The sequence below is a fragment of the Prunus avium genome, chromosome 2 (assembly GCF_965620075.1).
Source record: "Prunus avium chromosome 2, drPruAviu1.hap1.1, whole genome shotgun sequence".
Lineage (NCBI taxonomy): Eukaryota > Viridiplantae > Streptophyta > Magnoliopsida > Rosales > Rosaceae > Prunus > Prunus avium.
Genome location: NC_142285.1, coordinates 5,671,927 through 5,689,773, shown reverse-complemented (window position 1 = coordinate 5,689,773; position 17,847 = coordinate 5,671,927). Strand labels below are relative to the sequence as shown.

Sequence of the window (17,847 nt, the reverse complement as noted above, 5' to 3'; positions counted from 1 at the left end):
CAAAACCTTAACTGGTGAACAATACTTTATAGTAGAATGCTCAAAACCTTAGCCTTTAAGCATCCAGATTTTGCTTCTCTGCAATTACAGATAAGGAAATCTGTGATTCATTATTACAACAGATACGCATCCATATTTTACTTTCCTTCCATGGGTTTCATTATTAAAAGGATCCAGAATTCTTTCCATCTAGGATGACAAAAATATAAGTCCAGAGTTTGCTGTTTACACATCTCCTGGGTCCATAAATTACTGACTGCATTTGTACTTTTTTTTTCCCATCCAACTGCATATGTACTCAAAAGTGGCCCAAATTCATCCTTTTGCAACAAGTTTAGAATTATTAGGACAAGAATTAAGGTTTCAAGTCTCATTTGAACAAAATCCAAGCATCCGACTTCTGACGGAATTCATCCACTCGTAACCAAACTAAATTAATTACATAACGCCAAGTGCCCTAAATATAATCCAAATATTAGCCTTTGATGTAGTGATAGTTGTCTCGATTTGGTTCGAGAGTTCGCCTCACATGGATGCAATTACTATACACGTAGTTGTGATAAAGTTGTGACTAGCCCATTGTTTGTAAAAATATACATTGTACATAATAAAATGGTTGACAATATTTCTGGAGTTGTCTTCTAAAAGATTTTACGTCTGGCTCCTTCTTTCCCTTAACACTCCAACTCTCTTTCTCCTTCACTCATATGTGCAAGCAAAGTCCTCTTTAAACACACACACACACACACAAAGTGCTCTATTGAATGAAGACGTCAAAAATACAAATTGATGGTGTATGTGGTGATATCAAATTTCTTGCTATTCCAACCAATATGCATTTTTTGTGATACGCAATGTCATGTTAATCCAGTTCAGATAAGTATTCTCTGAGCTCTCCCCACGGTTTGGTTTGATGACTCTTTTTTTCCCAATGAAAGAATTTCAGGCAACATTTTTTGGGAAAGAATTGATATAGCATTTTTGGGATAGAATTGACGAATTTGAAATTAAAGAAAGAAAATTATCCTATCACTGCATTTTGGACGTCTAGTCATAAAACTGAATTAACCCACTCAACAATAGTCATAGAGAAAAAAGAAAATTGTAAGAGAGATGATATCTGATCACTATTGCTAAAATGTACCTTTTCTTCTTGACATTGATCCGAAGGTTAATTTGACAACAATAATAAAATTGTGATTAAGGTATAGTGTCATGAGAATTGGACTTTCTAACAGCACGAGTTCCACCAGACCATGCAGAGCTAATGTAATCTTTAGAAGCATGCATATTCGTAGCCCCGGCTAGTCTGACAAATGGTGGAGTTTTATCACTCATTAATTATATGTTGTACATGGCATATTAGGGTAATTAGATAGCCAGAGACAAACCATCGGCCCACCACTAATAATATAAATGTTGTCCTAAACTTAACCACTTACAAAGTCTTGTAAGTGTGAGATTTTACCACAAAACGGCTCGGTGCTATTAGTAGTGGAACCACTCATTATATGTTGTAAGTTACTTTGTCAAGTTTCGATGTGAAATTTTATAGCTTTGCATTTCCAAGAGACTGTCTTTTAGTTTGTGGGTTGAGCGTTAGCTTTGCATGACATAGCTTCAATCAAAAGGATTTAGATGTAGTACATATAACTCAAAAGAATGTGACCAACGAGGTCTAGCCTAGTGGAAAAGGGTATTGAGTTTCAGACCATTGATCTCAGATTCGAACCCTCCTATCCTTGTAGTTTAATTAGACTATCGCTTGTATTAAAAAAAAAAACTCAAAAAAATGTGGTTAATTAAACTGAAAAATAAAGGGTAACATTTTGTTAAGCAACCAATAGATAGAGTTAAATCCTATTTTTTTTTAGTAACGAGAGTCTAAACTACAGGGGAGGGGGTTTCTCACACACACGCACACACTATTATGATGTCATGTGGGTTTAAACTTGAGACAACTAGTTTGCAAATTAAGGTCCTTTTCCACTAGGCTAGACTCCGTTGGCCTATATGATTTCGACCATTGAGGCCATTGTCAAAACTTTAAACAATCTACTTGTTCTTGATTCGTTCACATAAATTACGTTTCAATTAAACTGCCAATCCTAGAAATATACATTTATTCTCTTAATTTCACTTCCAAAAACATTTTACAGAAATAGTTTTAAAAAGCATTACCAGACAAGTTCTGAGTTTTTGCTTAAATTAGTACGTATATGTGGAATACACAAAGCCTCGTCTGATTTCTTGAAACTTGCAGGACGTGGACAAATCAGCTTAATTTCTTTTCCTCTTATTCAAGAGGGATGATTGGATCTGTTGATTTCGTGCAACTACTGCAGAACTTACATTTTCATGCTTTTAGTTGGTGTCAGTTGTGCTTAATTAATTAGTCAAGCCTCAATCACAAGTTGCTCTAGCAAGTAGTGCGCACTTACAATGGTGTAGAAAATACATTCGCGCCAAAACACGCCGTGCCAAATTAGTGAGTATTTCCGAGGGCCGCGTGCTCCATCGTAACACAGTGTCGCAACAGACCAATTTTCTTCTTGTGTGCAGCAACCACATAAATTAATTAGAGTGCTGCTAAACGAATTCTAAAATTAAATGAGTGTACTTTATGATCTAAGTGCACCTTAATATTTAAATCAAAATGTAAAATTATCTAAATAAACCCTATTTAACTACCAAAAATACCCCTGATACACCCTAATTGTTAGAATTTACAGACTATGATCTGTTTAGTGTTTTGGATTATTGGTAGATGGAGATCTGATGAGAAAAAAGGAAACACAGAGAGCTTGGAGAAGAAGATTAGAAAAAATGAAGTCTATTCTCCCTCTTAGTCACGCACAAGCTGTGCAGCAAAGTATATCAGATGGGTTCTTACATCATCCAAATCTAGCCATCAATTTCACTATCCTATGAGATAGCAACACATGGCAGAATTAAATCACTACACCTAAGAATACATCTTAGCTGTCCATTGGACTGTGATCCAATGGTTCACAATTAAGTCAATACAATTAAATCAAATAACACAAATACTCAGCTAACACACTTATACTTTAACACTCCCTTCTAAGTGTTTAGCTGAAATGACTCCAAGCTTGCTCCTTAGATATTCAAACCGATCCCTTGCCAAAGCCTTAGTAAAGATATTTGCATTCTGCTCTCCAGTTCTGCGGTATAACAAATCAATCTCACCATTTTGCAAAGCATCTCAGATTAAATGAAATCTTCTATTTATGTGCCTTGTCTTGTGATGATGCACTGGATTCTTTGTTATTGCTATTGCTGAAGTGTTGTCACAGAAAATTTGAGTAGCTTCAACTTGTTCCTCACCAAAATCAGATAGAACAAACCTCAGCCAGACTGCTTGTGCTGTAGCTTCTGCTGCACTAACATATTCTGCCTCTGCAGCGAATAGAGCTACACTGCTTTACTTGACTAATGCCCAAGAGAAAACACCTGATCCAAGATGAAAAGCATAGTCAGAAGTACTCCTCATATCATCTTCACATCCTGACCAATCACTATCACAATATCCAACAAGCATTGCTTCTTTTCCCTTCTCATATGCTATGCCATAGTCAAGAGTACCTTGAATGTACCTAAGTACTCTCTTGGCAGTTCCCATATGCTTTCTAGTTGGTCCATGCATGTATCTAGCTAGGAGACTTGCAGTAAACATGATATCTGGCCTTGTTGCAGTCAGATATAATAAGCTTCCAACTATTTGTCTGTATACCTTTTCATCTGCCTGTTCACTTCCATCCTCCTTTGACAACCTCTCATTCATAGCAAGTGGAGTTGAAACTGCTTTACAATCTTTGAAACCAAACTTGTCCAATAATGTTCTTGCATATTTTTTCTGATGCAAGAAGATATAGGACTCGGCTTGTATCACACCTAAACCCAAGAATGCTCATGTTCTACATCGGGTGACTTCACTTTCATTGGGAGTAATTTGGTTACATGGAGAAGTAAGAAGTAGAATGTAGTGGCTCGATCTTCAGCTGAGGCAAAATACAGGGGCATAGCACAAGGAGTTCATGAGCTTCTTTGGCTAAGGATGCTCATGTTCGAAATTGGTTTTCCACCAAAGAAAGTCATGGAGCTTTACTGTGAGAACCAAGTTGCGAGAGAGATAGCAAATAATCCAGTTCAACATGACAGAACTAAGCATGTTGAAGTAGATGGGCATTATATCAAGGAGAAGCTGGTAGATAAGCTAATCGATATACCATTTGTGAAGTCAGAAGAATAGTTGGCAGATGTCTTAACGCATGCGGTGTCAGCAAATGTTTTTCATGACTCACTTGACAAGTTGGGCATAGGAGATATCTACGCACCAACTTAAGGGGGAGTGTTTGCGTGAGCCATAATTAAAGGAATCCCGTGATCCCTGTTTTCCTGGTGTAATTCATGTTATCTAATTAGAATAGTTACCTAATTAGGATTACTTGTAATTAGCTAATTATATACTTTTTCTTGTAGGAAAAGTCAACTTGTACTTGTATATATACATATCCTCCCCTTGGAGAATTATAATATCATTCACAATTATTCAATCCTTCTGTGTTTATAATCGCAAAGCTTTAGATAATACCTCAAACCTTCGCATGTCGACAAAGCCTAATTGGAAGCAAAATACAAAAATAAAACAATTTCAATAATACCCTTAAAATTTAAAACGTTGTTCTGACCTAGCAAGCGACAACATTTCACCTAAAAAGCTCATATGTCAACACAAAGCGATGAGTTTGACTTGTCTCGCCGTTCTCTTTGAAATGACTGGTCATGCACTCAAATTCAAAGCTCGGAATCCAAATCTACATAGCTTGGATTTTGTTGTTTCTGAATGTACGTATCAAGCTGCTCTTTGATGGTCTTTGTCATCTATTCTACATCATTATTAATTCACACACCATATATATGATAAGTCTTAGAAAATATAACATACCATATGCCTAGCAAAGAAATATAACATACCATATGCCTAGCAAAGACAAATTTTCCCCTAAAATTGTCAACAATAACACTTATTGATAACCTGTTAAAATAGTCGGTGAAGTTCATAGATCATGTGCCGAATTGTATCAATAGTAGAATCCTCTTAATAGTATACTTCGCCGCATAAAATTCATCAATATGACTCACATTTACGTGGGTAAAAACTCCAAGTGCCCTACATATAACGCTGGGTGTCTTACATATAATCCAAAGATTAGTCTTTTTTTTTTTGGTAAACAAAGATTAATCTTTGATGTAATGGTAATTGTCTCGACTTGGTTTGGGAGTTCGCCTCACATGAATGAGGCAATTAGGATATGTAGTTGTGATAAAGCTTAATATCGAGTTGTGGCTAGCCCTATTGTAAATAGCACATTGTTTGTAAAAATAATATATAATAAAATGATTGACTATATTTCTGGAATGTTATATTTTCTAAGACTTATCAGATATCTGGTGTGTTCTAAAATATGATTGACTACGTCATTGTCTTCTAAAATATTGCATATGGTTGGCTGTCTCTTTCCTTTAACACTCCTACTCTCTCCTTCACTCATATACACACACACACAAACATATATACAAAAAGGTGCTCTATCGAATGAAGACATCTAAAAAAGAAATTGATGTGTCGATATCAAATTTCTTGTCATTCCAACTAATATGCCTTTTTTGTGATACGCAATGTCATGTTAATCCTGTTCAGGTAAGTATTCTCTGATCTCTCCCCGTGGTTAGATGCCAAAAGAAGTGTGAATTTTAATAATTTTCTTTTCTTCGGAGTTTTGGAACTCTAGTCATAAAACTGAATTAACCCACTGAACAATAGAGAAAAAAGAAAATTGCTAAAATTGACATTGCTCCTAGTTTGGATTTCGCTCTTTCTAGACATACGTATCAAGTTCCTTTACGTTATTATTCACAATTTTACATGCGTCAAATATATGATAAGTTTTAGAAAATATAGCATACCATAATGCCGTGTAAAGACATATTTTTCCCTAAAATCATCAACAACATTTATTGATAATCTTTTTTTTTAATACAAGCGATAAACTTTTAAAATAGTCGGTGATGTCAGTTTGTGCATAGATCTCACGAGCTGAATTGTAATAATAAGAGAGTCCTCTTAATAGTATATTTTGCCTCATAATAATCATTAATATGCCTCACATACACGTGGTGGGTTTCCTCCTTCCTCCACTCATGCAATCAAAGCTCTACGCTACACTCTCCTGTCTTGGGCCCAGGGACGTACCCACTAGCATGCTAACCTGGGCTAAAGCCCAGGCAACTTGTTTTTTTTAAGATTAAATTAATACTCTAGCCTAGGTCATCCAAATAAAATATTATTAACTAATCATACTAGGACTAAGCTGATCTCCCAAATAAAATATTATTAACTAATCCCACTAAGGACTAGGCTGACCAACAAATAAATAAAAAGAACTAAACCCCACAGCCAGTGGCTGACCATTGTAGGTGCTTTAAATTGCCCATTTGCTGAACTGGTGTACAGATTACCTTATTTCCATTTTCAACATTTAAGTAAATGTCTTTGTCCTTTAACTTTCATTTATTTTTATATTACTCCATTTACTTAAGTTTACAATGTAAATAAGGAAGTACCCCCCATTTGGATTCAAATAAAAATACTAGAAAATCAAATTCCCACCAAATCAAAATATGAAAAATCGGTTTTAGTGCAAAATACGATTTAGGCTAAAAATGATGGCTCATTAAGTCAATATATACTTCATACTAAAATCCCATAAAATCAAGTTTTCTTATTTGATGTGTAAGGAATAAAAGCCGCCAAAAATTATCTTGAGAAAATGATTATTCCGAAAAACTATTTTTCATACTTAGTCAATATTGCACCTCCGCTAAAAAAATTATGGGTCCGCCAGTGCCCACAGTTATTAACTTATCCCGCTACTGTGCCCATCTATTCCAAAATCACTACACTAGGCAGAGACATTCCCTCTCTCCTTTACCAAAAAAAAAAGAAGAAGAAAGAATTTCCCTCTATCTCTTGCGCAGTAGCAGACCATTCGCTAGCAACTAACTCCTGCTCTTTGACAAAAAGGAAAATTATGCATGTTAAAACAAACAAGGTAATCTTCCATGGTTCATCTTCTTTTCTTTTGAAATTTTGGGGATTATTTAGGGTTTATGAAGTATCAATGAAATTTTAGGGCTCATTATGTCCCCCTTTGTATTTTTTTGTTCTCAATGAAATTTACTCGTACCGTTGAGTGTTCAATAGGTACGTAAGGTAAATTTAGCCCACGTCATTTTGAAATTCTGGGTCCGTCCCTGCTTGGGCCACACAACATGCAACTACCACCACTACCGCACCCCACCCCACACACACACACACACAAATCACACCCAGATTTGCAGAGAAACCTCAAAAAATATTCTCCCACTTCGCCATGTCCAATATTTCAGCTCTCTAACACCATCAATCATGAACAATATTGCTTCTCCTACACAGGGAAAACCCAGTAGGGGTGGCTGGAATGCTGCTATTTTCATCATCTGTAAGCTATTTAATTTCTTTATCTTCATATTTTTTTCTCATTTAACTCTCACAATTATCTGAGTTTCTATACGGTTCATTAATTTTATGAATTTAATTTGTTTGCTTGATTATTATTAACTGCAGTTGTTGAGGTGGCCCAGCAGTTTGCATTCTATGGGTTGGCAAGTAACCTCATCATGTACCTCACAAATGTTCTGGACCAGCCCTTGGCCACGGCGGCTAAGAATGTAAACGCCTGGCTCGGTGTCTCATCTGTCTTCCCCGTGCTCGGAGCCTTCGTTGCAGATTCGTATTTGGGTCGCTTCACGACCATCCTCTTCTCCATCACCATCTATTTCATGGTAAACAAAAACAAATTCATTACTTTTTTTTTCACTACTTCATATATTTAAGTATATATGAGTAGGATTGTGAATCCGTAAATCAGATTTACAGTTTGACAACATAAGCATGTTAATTAAGTGTAACGAAACCAAGAAAACATTGCTCGTGTTGAGTACTTATATATATCTTTTGTGTTCATGGATTTAATATGATATATCATGTTATAGGGCATGGTCCTTTTAACTCTATCTGTCTCAGTAATTCCTTCACAAAGTCGCCGAGCGGTGTTCTTCGTGGCGCTGTACATTTTATCGGTTGCCCAAGGAGGGCAAAAGCCATGCGTGCAAACCTTTGCAGCAGACCAGTTCGATGAGAACACGCCGGAGGAAAGAAAGGCCAAGAGCTCATTTTTTAACTGGTGGTACTTGGGTTTGGTGTTTGGTGCTACTTCTGCCGCACTCGGAGTTGTATATCTCCAGGTAAAATCTACGTTTTGAGATCCCCACATCCCAAAGAATTATTTATCTATCTATATATATAAAGCAAAAGGCTGAGAATGGTGAAACATTCAAAATACCAGAAAATGCCCTTGGTTAATGCAAACATTAAGAATTGAAATTATTAATTAAATAAGGATAATATGATAAATTCACACTTTTTCATATTTAAAAATTTAAAAATTAAAAGAAAAATAAGATAATGGCCTATTTTTATGGAACACAACTACCCATTATAATAATACATAAAGAAATAGTTGGATATGAATTATTTGTGTGGTCAATAAAGTTGGATAAACTATATATGGGTGCATAATTGGACCCCAAAAATATTTATTCGTTAAACTATACCTTGTTGCCTTTCATTGAATTTCTTGTTTCCTCTCTCTTTTCAATTCAAACTAATATTATACAAAAAAATAATAAAATAATAAAATAAAAACCTAAATGGTCATGGCGTCAAAGGGTTTGTAAGTTAATTGTGTTCTTGTAACAAGCATGGTTCATCTGTTCCCTCCTGCATTAATTTAACATCTTTTTTTCCAATTAGAAATGAGAGAGGGTATTCTCACACACACAGTGCCATGGAAGATCGAACCGCTAACTAGTGACCACTAGCCTGAATACCAATAGCTCTACCATTGTACTAAGACCCACATTGGCTCCAAATCATTCATCATATATATATTATCCCAAAAAAAAGTATTTAGAATACTGTTTTGCGGTTGATTAATTACACATGAACAGTAATTAAAATCAATATTATTGTTGTAGGATAATGTTGGGTGGGCATTAGGGTTTGGAATATTGGCAGGGGTCTTGATGGTGTCACTATTATTATTCTTGGTGGGAATTAAAAGGTACCGGAAGCAAAGGCCTCCTGGCAGCCCATTTACAACGCTGGCGCAAGTGTTTGTGGCAGCAGCTCGGAAATGGCACGTGAATGAGACACTCAATTGCGAGAGTGTATATTATGGAGACGAGAATGGTGGAGCCATGGTAGAAGGTCAACCTCAAGCTCTAGTTTTGTCTCGTACTAGTCAACTGAGGTAACTTTTATAATTAAATGCTAGTAATTTTCTTAAACCAATGGCTACGAGATTTCAACTCGGAACATCTTTTAACGTTAGAAAAAGAAGTACTCCGAAATCTTGGAACATCTTTCAACGTTAAGGAAAAGAAGTACGCCTGACCAATAACTTTTTTATTTTTATTTTTATTTTTTATGTTTTAACTTTATAATGACCAATAGCTAGTTGATTAATATTGCACATAACACTTTGTGGGCCTACACCAATTTTATGCTAGTGACAAGCAAAGGTGGGTGTTGCCAACCTCTTGTGTCCTAAAGTCAATCCCTCAACCTCTACACAGTTTTATGTTAGTGACAAAACAGCATATGTATAGGTGTTGCCAAACTCTACTGCCCTAAAGTCAAACCCTACAGCCCTAAAGTCAAACCCTCAATAACAAAACGAATAAAGAATTAATAATTTGGGAATCACACCATGAAAACCGGGTACGTAATAGAACCACACTGTATCGACAATGCAATGTTACAATATTAAAACTGAACATCATATCACTACAATTCTCAATAGAAAATTAAGCGGATGGCCAAGAAATTACATTACCTTCTTATTGTTTTGTCCAAATGCCTTCATAAATTATTACTAATACCTTCTTTTTCCCCAAGTTGTTTTTCCCATTTGTAGTTTAGGAACAAGACATATGGCCATTCCCTTGCCCTTTTCTTTATAGTAATTACAATTTGCAGGCTTATTAACTTATTGGAAAAACAAAATGTAGATTTCTGGACAAGGCAATGATCATAGACGAAGTAGATGCATCAACCAAAACCAGAAATCCATGGAGGCTATGCTCTCTCAATCAAGTGGAAGAAGTAAAGCTTGTCCTCCGACTCATTCCCATATGGTTAAGTTGCCTAATGTTTGGTGTAATCCAAGCCCAACTTCACACCTTCTTCACCAAACAAAGTAGCACAACAATCCGATCAATCGGTCCCCATTTCCAAGTCCCTCCAGCATCACTTCAAGGACTTGTTGGCATTGCCATCTTAATCGCTGTTCCACTCTACGACCGATTTTTCGTCCCACTAACCCGAAAATATACTGGATACTCCTCAGGCATTACCGTGCTACAAAGAATCGGGATCGGCCTAGTTATATCAATACTCAATATGGTTGTGTCAGCCCTAGTAGAGGCCAAAAGGCTCGACGTTGCAAAACATTATAATCTCATTGACAAGCCTAAAGCAATAATACCAATGAAGGTATGGTGGTTACTCCCACAATACCTAATTTGCGGTGTCTCCGATGCATTCACAACCGTGGGACTTCAAGAACTGTTTTATGATCAAATGCCGGAGCAGATGAGAAGCATCGGGGCAGCGGCTTTTATTAGTGTTATCGGAGTTGGCAGCTTTATAAGCTCTGGTATTATAAGTATTGTGCAGTCCATTACCTCAAGAAATGGTGAGAAATGGCTTGGGGACAATATAAATCGGGCTCACCTTGATTACTTCTACTGGGTGCTAGCAGTATTGAGCACACTGAGTTTGTGTGTTTATGTGTTAATTGCAAGGGCTTTTGTGTACAGAAAGGTTGGAGTAGAAGAGAAACTAAAGGCAGAGATGAGCTTATTTGCAAAGAACCATGATGGAGGAGAGACATGAGACATAAAAGGCAAGATTAGAGCAAGTACAAGTCTAAGACTCACAACTTAAACTTGGGATAAAGTGCTCTACCATTAGCAGCTAGAAGTTAAGCTCGACAATTACAAGTACTTATTTATTTGCAAGGAAACACATTCTGCGATTTAGGTATATAGGTCGTTGATTTTAAGTTCAAATGCCTAATGAAAGACTTTTTTACATGCTTAATCAAATGTATTGAAATAATGTACAAGAGACTTACAGCTCAAGGGGTAAGAGCATTTACCTGTGCACCCGAGGTCTTAAGCTCAATCCCACCAATTATTCCAATGAACATGCTTGAAGCAGATTTTTTCTATTGAATTAAAAATCTGAAATCTGAATGGCAAGAATTGAAGGAAATGATCAAGTTGTATATAGGAAAACCTGAACAAAGGATATGATTTGATTTGATGATACTTGGGATCATGGTTTCAGGGATTTGATCGTTCTTTTTCCTTTTGGTTAAAAACGAGACCAAAGGGGAGGGGAAAGATTCCAACTTCATGCAAGAGAATCAAAGAGAATCGCTAGAGATTTCATTCGTGGATGCACTAAAATAGAACAATGTTGGGTTGGGGTTGGGGTGGGGTGTTTCATTCTTTACAATCACTAGCTATAAATTTTCTTCTTCATTCAATTTTTTTTTCAAGTCCGAGCATCATGGTCGACCTTGAATCTATAATTCGTTCAATTTAGTACAAATAATTATATTATTGAAAAATTCATCTTTTTTTGTTGTTGTTGAAAATAAGCGATAGTATATTATTAAAGAGCAAACAAAAGTATAAAGCAACTATGTGTCGAATATGGGTAAATCTTTTTCTGTGATATACAACAACATGTACTCAGACCTACAATACAAATCCAACCCGCAACGGCAAAAACAACAAATCCGTATCAAAAGTCAAAAGCTAAAAAGAAATAAAATCCTAAATAGAAAGCAAATCACAACAAACTCCTAAAGAATTTATAAAAATTATTAGTCTAAAACAAATCTAAGAAATAGGACCACTGCTCCATATTTTCCAAACAACCCAAAGAAAATCATAACGACATTCTAAAATTCATCTCAGAGCTTCAAGTGTGGAATTAGGCGATACGTGTCAATTTCATGACTTCGTGACTGTTTTATGTCGACACAACGATACAAACATTTGTTCTGGCAGGGCTGCCCCTTTGACAGTGACAAAGGACATACAATTTGCTAAGAAAATACACATGCAATTTGGTATTGGGTTTGAAGTTGGTCATGCACTTGCATGGAAACATCTCTCTTACTGTGTATTCTTTCATTCTTGTAGAAAATATATTTTATATGTCCTTATTTCACCAAGTTTATTCTTATTAAATGAAAATAAAAATAAATATATTGAGGACAAGCAACTAATATAAGTTATTTTAATAAGATATAAAATGAAAATCTCCCACAACTTTTTTAAGTCCCACTATCTTTCTCCTCTTGTGATAACTATCATGCTCACATGTATAGCATTGGTGAAATTTTGACATGTTTAATTAAAATCCGTAATGAAATATCCTTCAAATCAAGCGAAATCAACTAGAGGAAATTATTTGATCCGATTCCTGTGCCTGAATTACCCCATCTATATTCCCCGATTCATGACTTCTGTTATCTCTAGTAAGTAAACATGAGATGAGAATGTGTGCAATTGAAATTATTCTACTGCCCTTTTTTATGGTCGAAAAGATGCCTTCATAATAGGCGAAGAAATGGCAAACAGAATAACATCAAAAGAGGGCCCAAACCAAATCCACAAAGGAAACAGGAGGGTGCCCCAACAAACAGTAGCAAAGATTTCGTCCAGATTCTACCGCCCTAAGTACCATGCTAGCATTCGTGAAATTTTGTGACTAGATCGAATATATATTTTCATAAATAAAAAATCGAAATAGGTGTCAAAATCTGGTTTAAAAAATTTGAATGGATTGGACCGAACGAAATGGTCATTCTGAAAGGTCAAATGGAATATAATGAAGAAGTCCACATTTTAAACAGTAAAAAACAGCACCTTCTTTGCTTCTTCACTAATTCAAAAATCAACCAAGAAGATCCTCGAGATTCTGGACGAAATCTGTCGGATCTTTCTTTCCAAACTGTCAGATTTTCAAGAGGATTTTCTATATCTCTCTGACTCCGATGGCTTCCCATTTAAAACCCACCCACCCTTTCTTACCTTTCATCATCTTCTGCTCTTCTTCTTTCTCTTCTTCTTCTTCCTCCTCCTCTGTTCCTGGTGTCATTGCGTTTGATATTACAAGAGTTCATCAATCATGGGTTTGTCTGCAGAGGCCCAATTTCATGTTCTGGCTGTTGATGATAGCGTTATTGATAGAAAGTTGATTGAGAGACTTCTCAAGACTTCTTCATACCAAGGTATTATATGTTCATGGAGTTTTTGGTTTCCTTTAGAAAGAAAAAAAAAATATTGGGTTTTGTTCAATTCTGCTTTTGAATCATTGTTTTGGCTTTAATTGAATGCTAAAATCTTTCTGGGTTGTTTTCTTCTTTTCAATTTCTGCAGTTACTGCTGTTGATTCTGGAAGTAAGGCTTTGGAATTTTTGGGTTTGCATGATCAAGATGATCAAATTGATGCAGATGTTCCCTCTCCGTCTCCAGATAATCATCACCAGGTATATATGTTGTTTCCTGTTTGATTCAATTTTGTGATTTTTTATTTGAATTTCTGTTTTGCAATTTCATCAGTCTGATCTGATTCATTTCCCCCTGCCTCTTTTTACAGGATGTAGAAGTAAATTTGATCATTACAGATTACTGTATGCCAGGAATGACAGGCTATGATCTCCTCAGAAAGATTAAGGTAAAAAAAAAAAAAAAAAAAACAAGACCCAAAACCATTATGCATCTTACTTTCAATTCAGCAAAGTTTTGAGGATCAGTATCAGAATTCACAGTTGGAATTGTTTCCAGCCCAAAACCATTTCAATCAAGCTAAAATTTGGGCCTATACTTGTAGAATTGGAGTTTTTATCGTCCATGAATGAATTATTAAACTTGGTGCATCATCTAGGATAGACTAATAAAAGTTTACTTTGATTTGCAGGAATCTCATGTTCTTAAAGACATACCAGTTGTTATTATGTCCTCAGAGAATGAGCCATCAAGGATCAACAGGTTAGGGGAAATTTCAAATCTCAAATTAGAAATGCTTGGTTCATTTTATGATCATGATCTGACATGTGGCTTGATGGGTTCTTTGATCAGATGCTTGGAGGAAGGAGCAGAAGAGTTCTTTCTAAAACCAGTGCAATTGTCGGATGTGAACAAGCTTAGACCCCACATGTTGAAGGGTAGGGCTATGGAAGACCAACCCAACATTAACAAGAGAAAGGTCATGGAACAAACACAAACACCAGAGAGAACAAGAACAAAGTATAATGATTTGGAAGTGACTTCATGATCAATTGATGTTTTTACTTTTAGTTTTTCGAGTATAACGTAGGACACTCATCGACTTACTGAGGATCGATTGTCAACCGTTGATATATGTGAATCTCACCGTAGATCAAACATACATCAGCGTCTAACGGTCGAAAAACTAAGCTTATCACTATAATATACCCAGAAGATTTCTCTATATTTGTTCTCTTTTTTTCCTTTCTATATTTCAAGCTTGATTATACAGGCTCCATAGGGATTTAGATTTCCTCAAAGACAGAAAAGGAGTCATGTTCAGAAATCTTCAAATTTAGATCTAATTGTAAACTAACAGAGAGAAAAATATTCATTGAATTTTGTTGGTGTCTTGCCAGTCAATTATGTACGAATTAAAAATATTCGCTGATTATGACTTTTATAAATGGGCAGATTTTGTAAAAGAAAGCTAAAATTTTATTTTTTTTCTTGTTGGAGAAGCTAAGAAGTATTTGAAATTGACTTTGGGAAGGTGTGTGAACAATTACATGATATATAGGCTGACGGTTGATACGTTCATGGTATTAAATAAATTAGGTAACCTAGTCATAGAAGCGAATATTGAAAAACAAAGATTTAACTTCTTGTAGTTTAGATCATCGTTTATATTTTTTTTGAAAGTGTTGGAATGGAGAAAATTAATACTCGGCACAAGGAATTTGTAGGTTAAGTGATTAAGAACATTTACCCATACACCCGCGAGGTTCTATATTCAGTTACCCGATCCTAAATATGGGCTGTATTAAAAAATATAAAAATTTCTACTAGGCAAAACTCAAAATTTTATAAACAACATTGGTTATAAAACAAGAAAATTGTTAAATTCAGCATGGAAATATAAAAATAAATAAATTGGGAGTTGAGGGTTATTTGCTAATTGCACCAAACTGTGATTTTAGAAAAGAAGCAACGACTGTCGTCATCACCATTGCCACCACCATCCTTGTGTTAATTAAGAGGCTGTAAAATAATGTGTGTGGTGCTTCATAAAGTGCAAAGCACCAAATTTATGCAAATATATATATTCTAGAAAAGTAAAATACTATAACAATAATCAAGGAATAATTGAGTGAGGCTGATGGAGATCGGTAGAGGTAATCATGGTTTTGACAGAGAGTTAATTGAGTTTTGCCGTACGGTGTGGCTATCAAATTGAAACATGAGGGATGCATGAACTTGGCAACATAGAATGTGGGTGCGTAATGATCAACCAATGACACATGAAATTAGTGGCTGGCGTTTGTCTTAAAAACTCGATGATACGAGTGTATTTCATTCATAAAAATAAAAAGATACATCTAAGAGCAACTCCACCCATTTGCCCTTAGAGCCATTCCAGCGAGGGGCTGAGCCCAAGGCTGGGGGGAGAAAAACCAAAAAATCACGTTCCAGCGGTCAATTGAGGCCCGGGCAGGGTGTGGGGCCCTGCAAGTCGGGCTGGCTCGAAGGCCAGTTCAGCCCCAGGTCCAAAACGAGGGCTGCTGACGTCAGCAACAATTTTTTTATTAAAAAAATCGAAAAAAAAATTCAGATTTTTAAAAAATAAATACTTAGTCATATTTTTCACTTCCCACACCAAAAATCTTTTTAAAAAATTTTGTCCAAATTAATTATTGAGGTAAAAAAATTTGTGAAAAAAACAAAAAAATGAATAGTAATTGCCCTTAGCCATGACAACGGGTGAAAACACAAAATATACTATTTGCAAGGGCAACTACTATTCACATGAATAGTAGCTGCCCTACCCCCCCTGCCATGGCAAGGGGCAAATGGGTGGAGTTGCTCTTAGCCATGGCAAGGGGGGAGCTAGGGCAGCCACTATTCACGTGTGAATAGTAGTTGCCCTTGCAAATAGTATTTTGTGTTTCCACCAGTTGCCATGGCTAAGGGCAGTTACTATTCATTTTTTTGTTTTTTTCACAAATTTTTTTACCTCAATAATTATTTCGGATAATATTTTCGAACAAGATTTTCGGGTTCCTATGTGTCAAGACTATTCATAATCGGATAAAATTTTCGGATAAGATTTTTGTGTTCAAATTTCGGATGAATTTCAAAATTCAAATTTCAGATAAATTTGGGTTCAAATTTTGGATGAATTTCAAAATTCAAAATTCAGATAAATTTCAAATTTCAAATTTCGGATGAATTTCAAAATTCAAATTTCAGATAAATTTCAAATTTCAAATTTCGGATGAATTTCAAATTTCGGATAAGATTTTCATCCAATCAAATCAAGCCACGTGGCATCTCTATCTAGCCAAAATTTTCTATAAATCCATAGGCTAAGCTCATACCTCTCACACCACATCTTTCTATATTTTCATTTCTGAGAGTTTAGAATTCATACTCCATTCTCAAATGGAAGATTTTAGGAGATGCTTGGAGAGGCAAGAGCGAGAAACAAATGAGAGAAGCCGTAGAGCAGATGAAAGAAATATGTTGCAGAGAGAAGAAGATGAACAAGTTGTCATAGCAGTGGCTATGCTTGATGAAGAGAACCAAGGTCGCCGCCGTGGTTCAGAAGTCGGCCGTCACCGGAATGTGGACAGACATAGGCAGTCTCGGGGTAAGAATCTTTTGGAAGATTATTTTATCCCAACTTGTTTGTACTCTAATGTTGATTTTCGAAGGTGATATAGAATGCAACCCCATTTGTTCAATAAAGTCATGCATGATATTTGCAATTATGATGCATACTTTGTTCAAAAGTGTGATGCTGCTGTGGTTGTCGGACTTCTTCCGGAGCAAAAGCTTACAACTATTACACGAATGTTGGCGTATGGAGCATCTGCTGATCAGGTGGATGAGATTTCCCGGATGGGGAAGTCCACTACGTTGGAGGCCTTGGTAAGATTTTGTGATGCAGTTGAAACTCTGTACACTAGGGACTACCTGTGCAGACCTACTCCCAGGGACCTCCAACGGCTTCTACAAAAAGCCGAATCTCGAGGATTTCCAGGAATGATTGGTAGCATCGACTGCATGCACTGGCAATGGAAGAATTGCCCAACTGCCTGGCAAGGTGATTACGGAAATAGAAAAGGCCAAAAAAGTATCATCCTTGAAGCCGTTGCTAGCTTCGACACATGGGTTTGGCATGCCTTCTTTGGAGTAGCTGGATCCCAAAATGACCTCAACGTGATGGGTCAATCCCCGGTCTTCAACGATGTTTTGAGCGGCCAAGGCCCCAATATCACCTATCAAGTCAACAATACAGTCTACCAGACGGGGTATTATCTAGCTGACGGCATCTACCCAAGGTGGACCACATTTGTCAAATCCATT

At 36.2% G+C, this 17,847-nt stretch overlaps 2 protein-coding genes across 2 annotated transcripts; both read left to right on the top strand.

Annotated features, from left to right (window-relative positions):
- Positions 1–7,397: 7,397 nt before the first annotated feature.
- On the top strand, positions 7,398–11,355 carry LOC110770352 (protein NRT1/ PTR FAMILY 5.4-like). Its single transcript, XM_088249124.1, has 5 exons — positions 7,398–7,565; positions 7,691–7,908; positions 8,119–8,370; positions 9,163–9,437; positions 10,198–11,355. Exons 1-5 carry the CDS (start codon positions 7,493–7,495, stop codon positions 11,081–11,083), a joined length of 1,704 nt encoding a protein of 567 aa, XP_088105250.1. The 5' UTR covers positions 7,398–7,492; the 3' UTR covers positions 11,084–11,355.
- A 1,740-nt stretch (positions 11,356–13,095) lies between these two features.
- Positions 13,096–14,722, top strand: LOC110770353 (two-component response regulator ORR9). The gene is made up of 5 exons (XM_021974477.2): positions 13,096–13,499; positions 13,648–13,757; positions 13,868–13,945; positions 14,189–14,259; positions 14,350–14,722. Exons 1-5 carry the CDS (start codon positions 13,397–13,399, stop codon positions 14,543–14,545), a joined length of 558 nt encoding a protein of 185 aa, XP_021830169.1. The 5' UTR covers positions 13,096–13,396; the 3' UTR covers positions 14,546–14,722.
- The last annotated feature ends 3,125 nt before the right edge of the window (positions 14,723–17,847 follow it).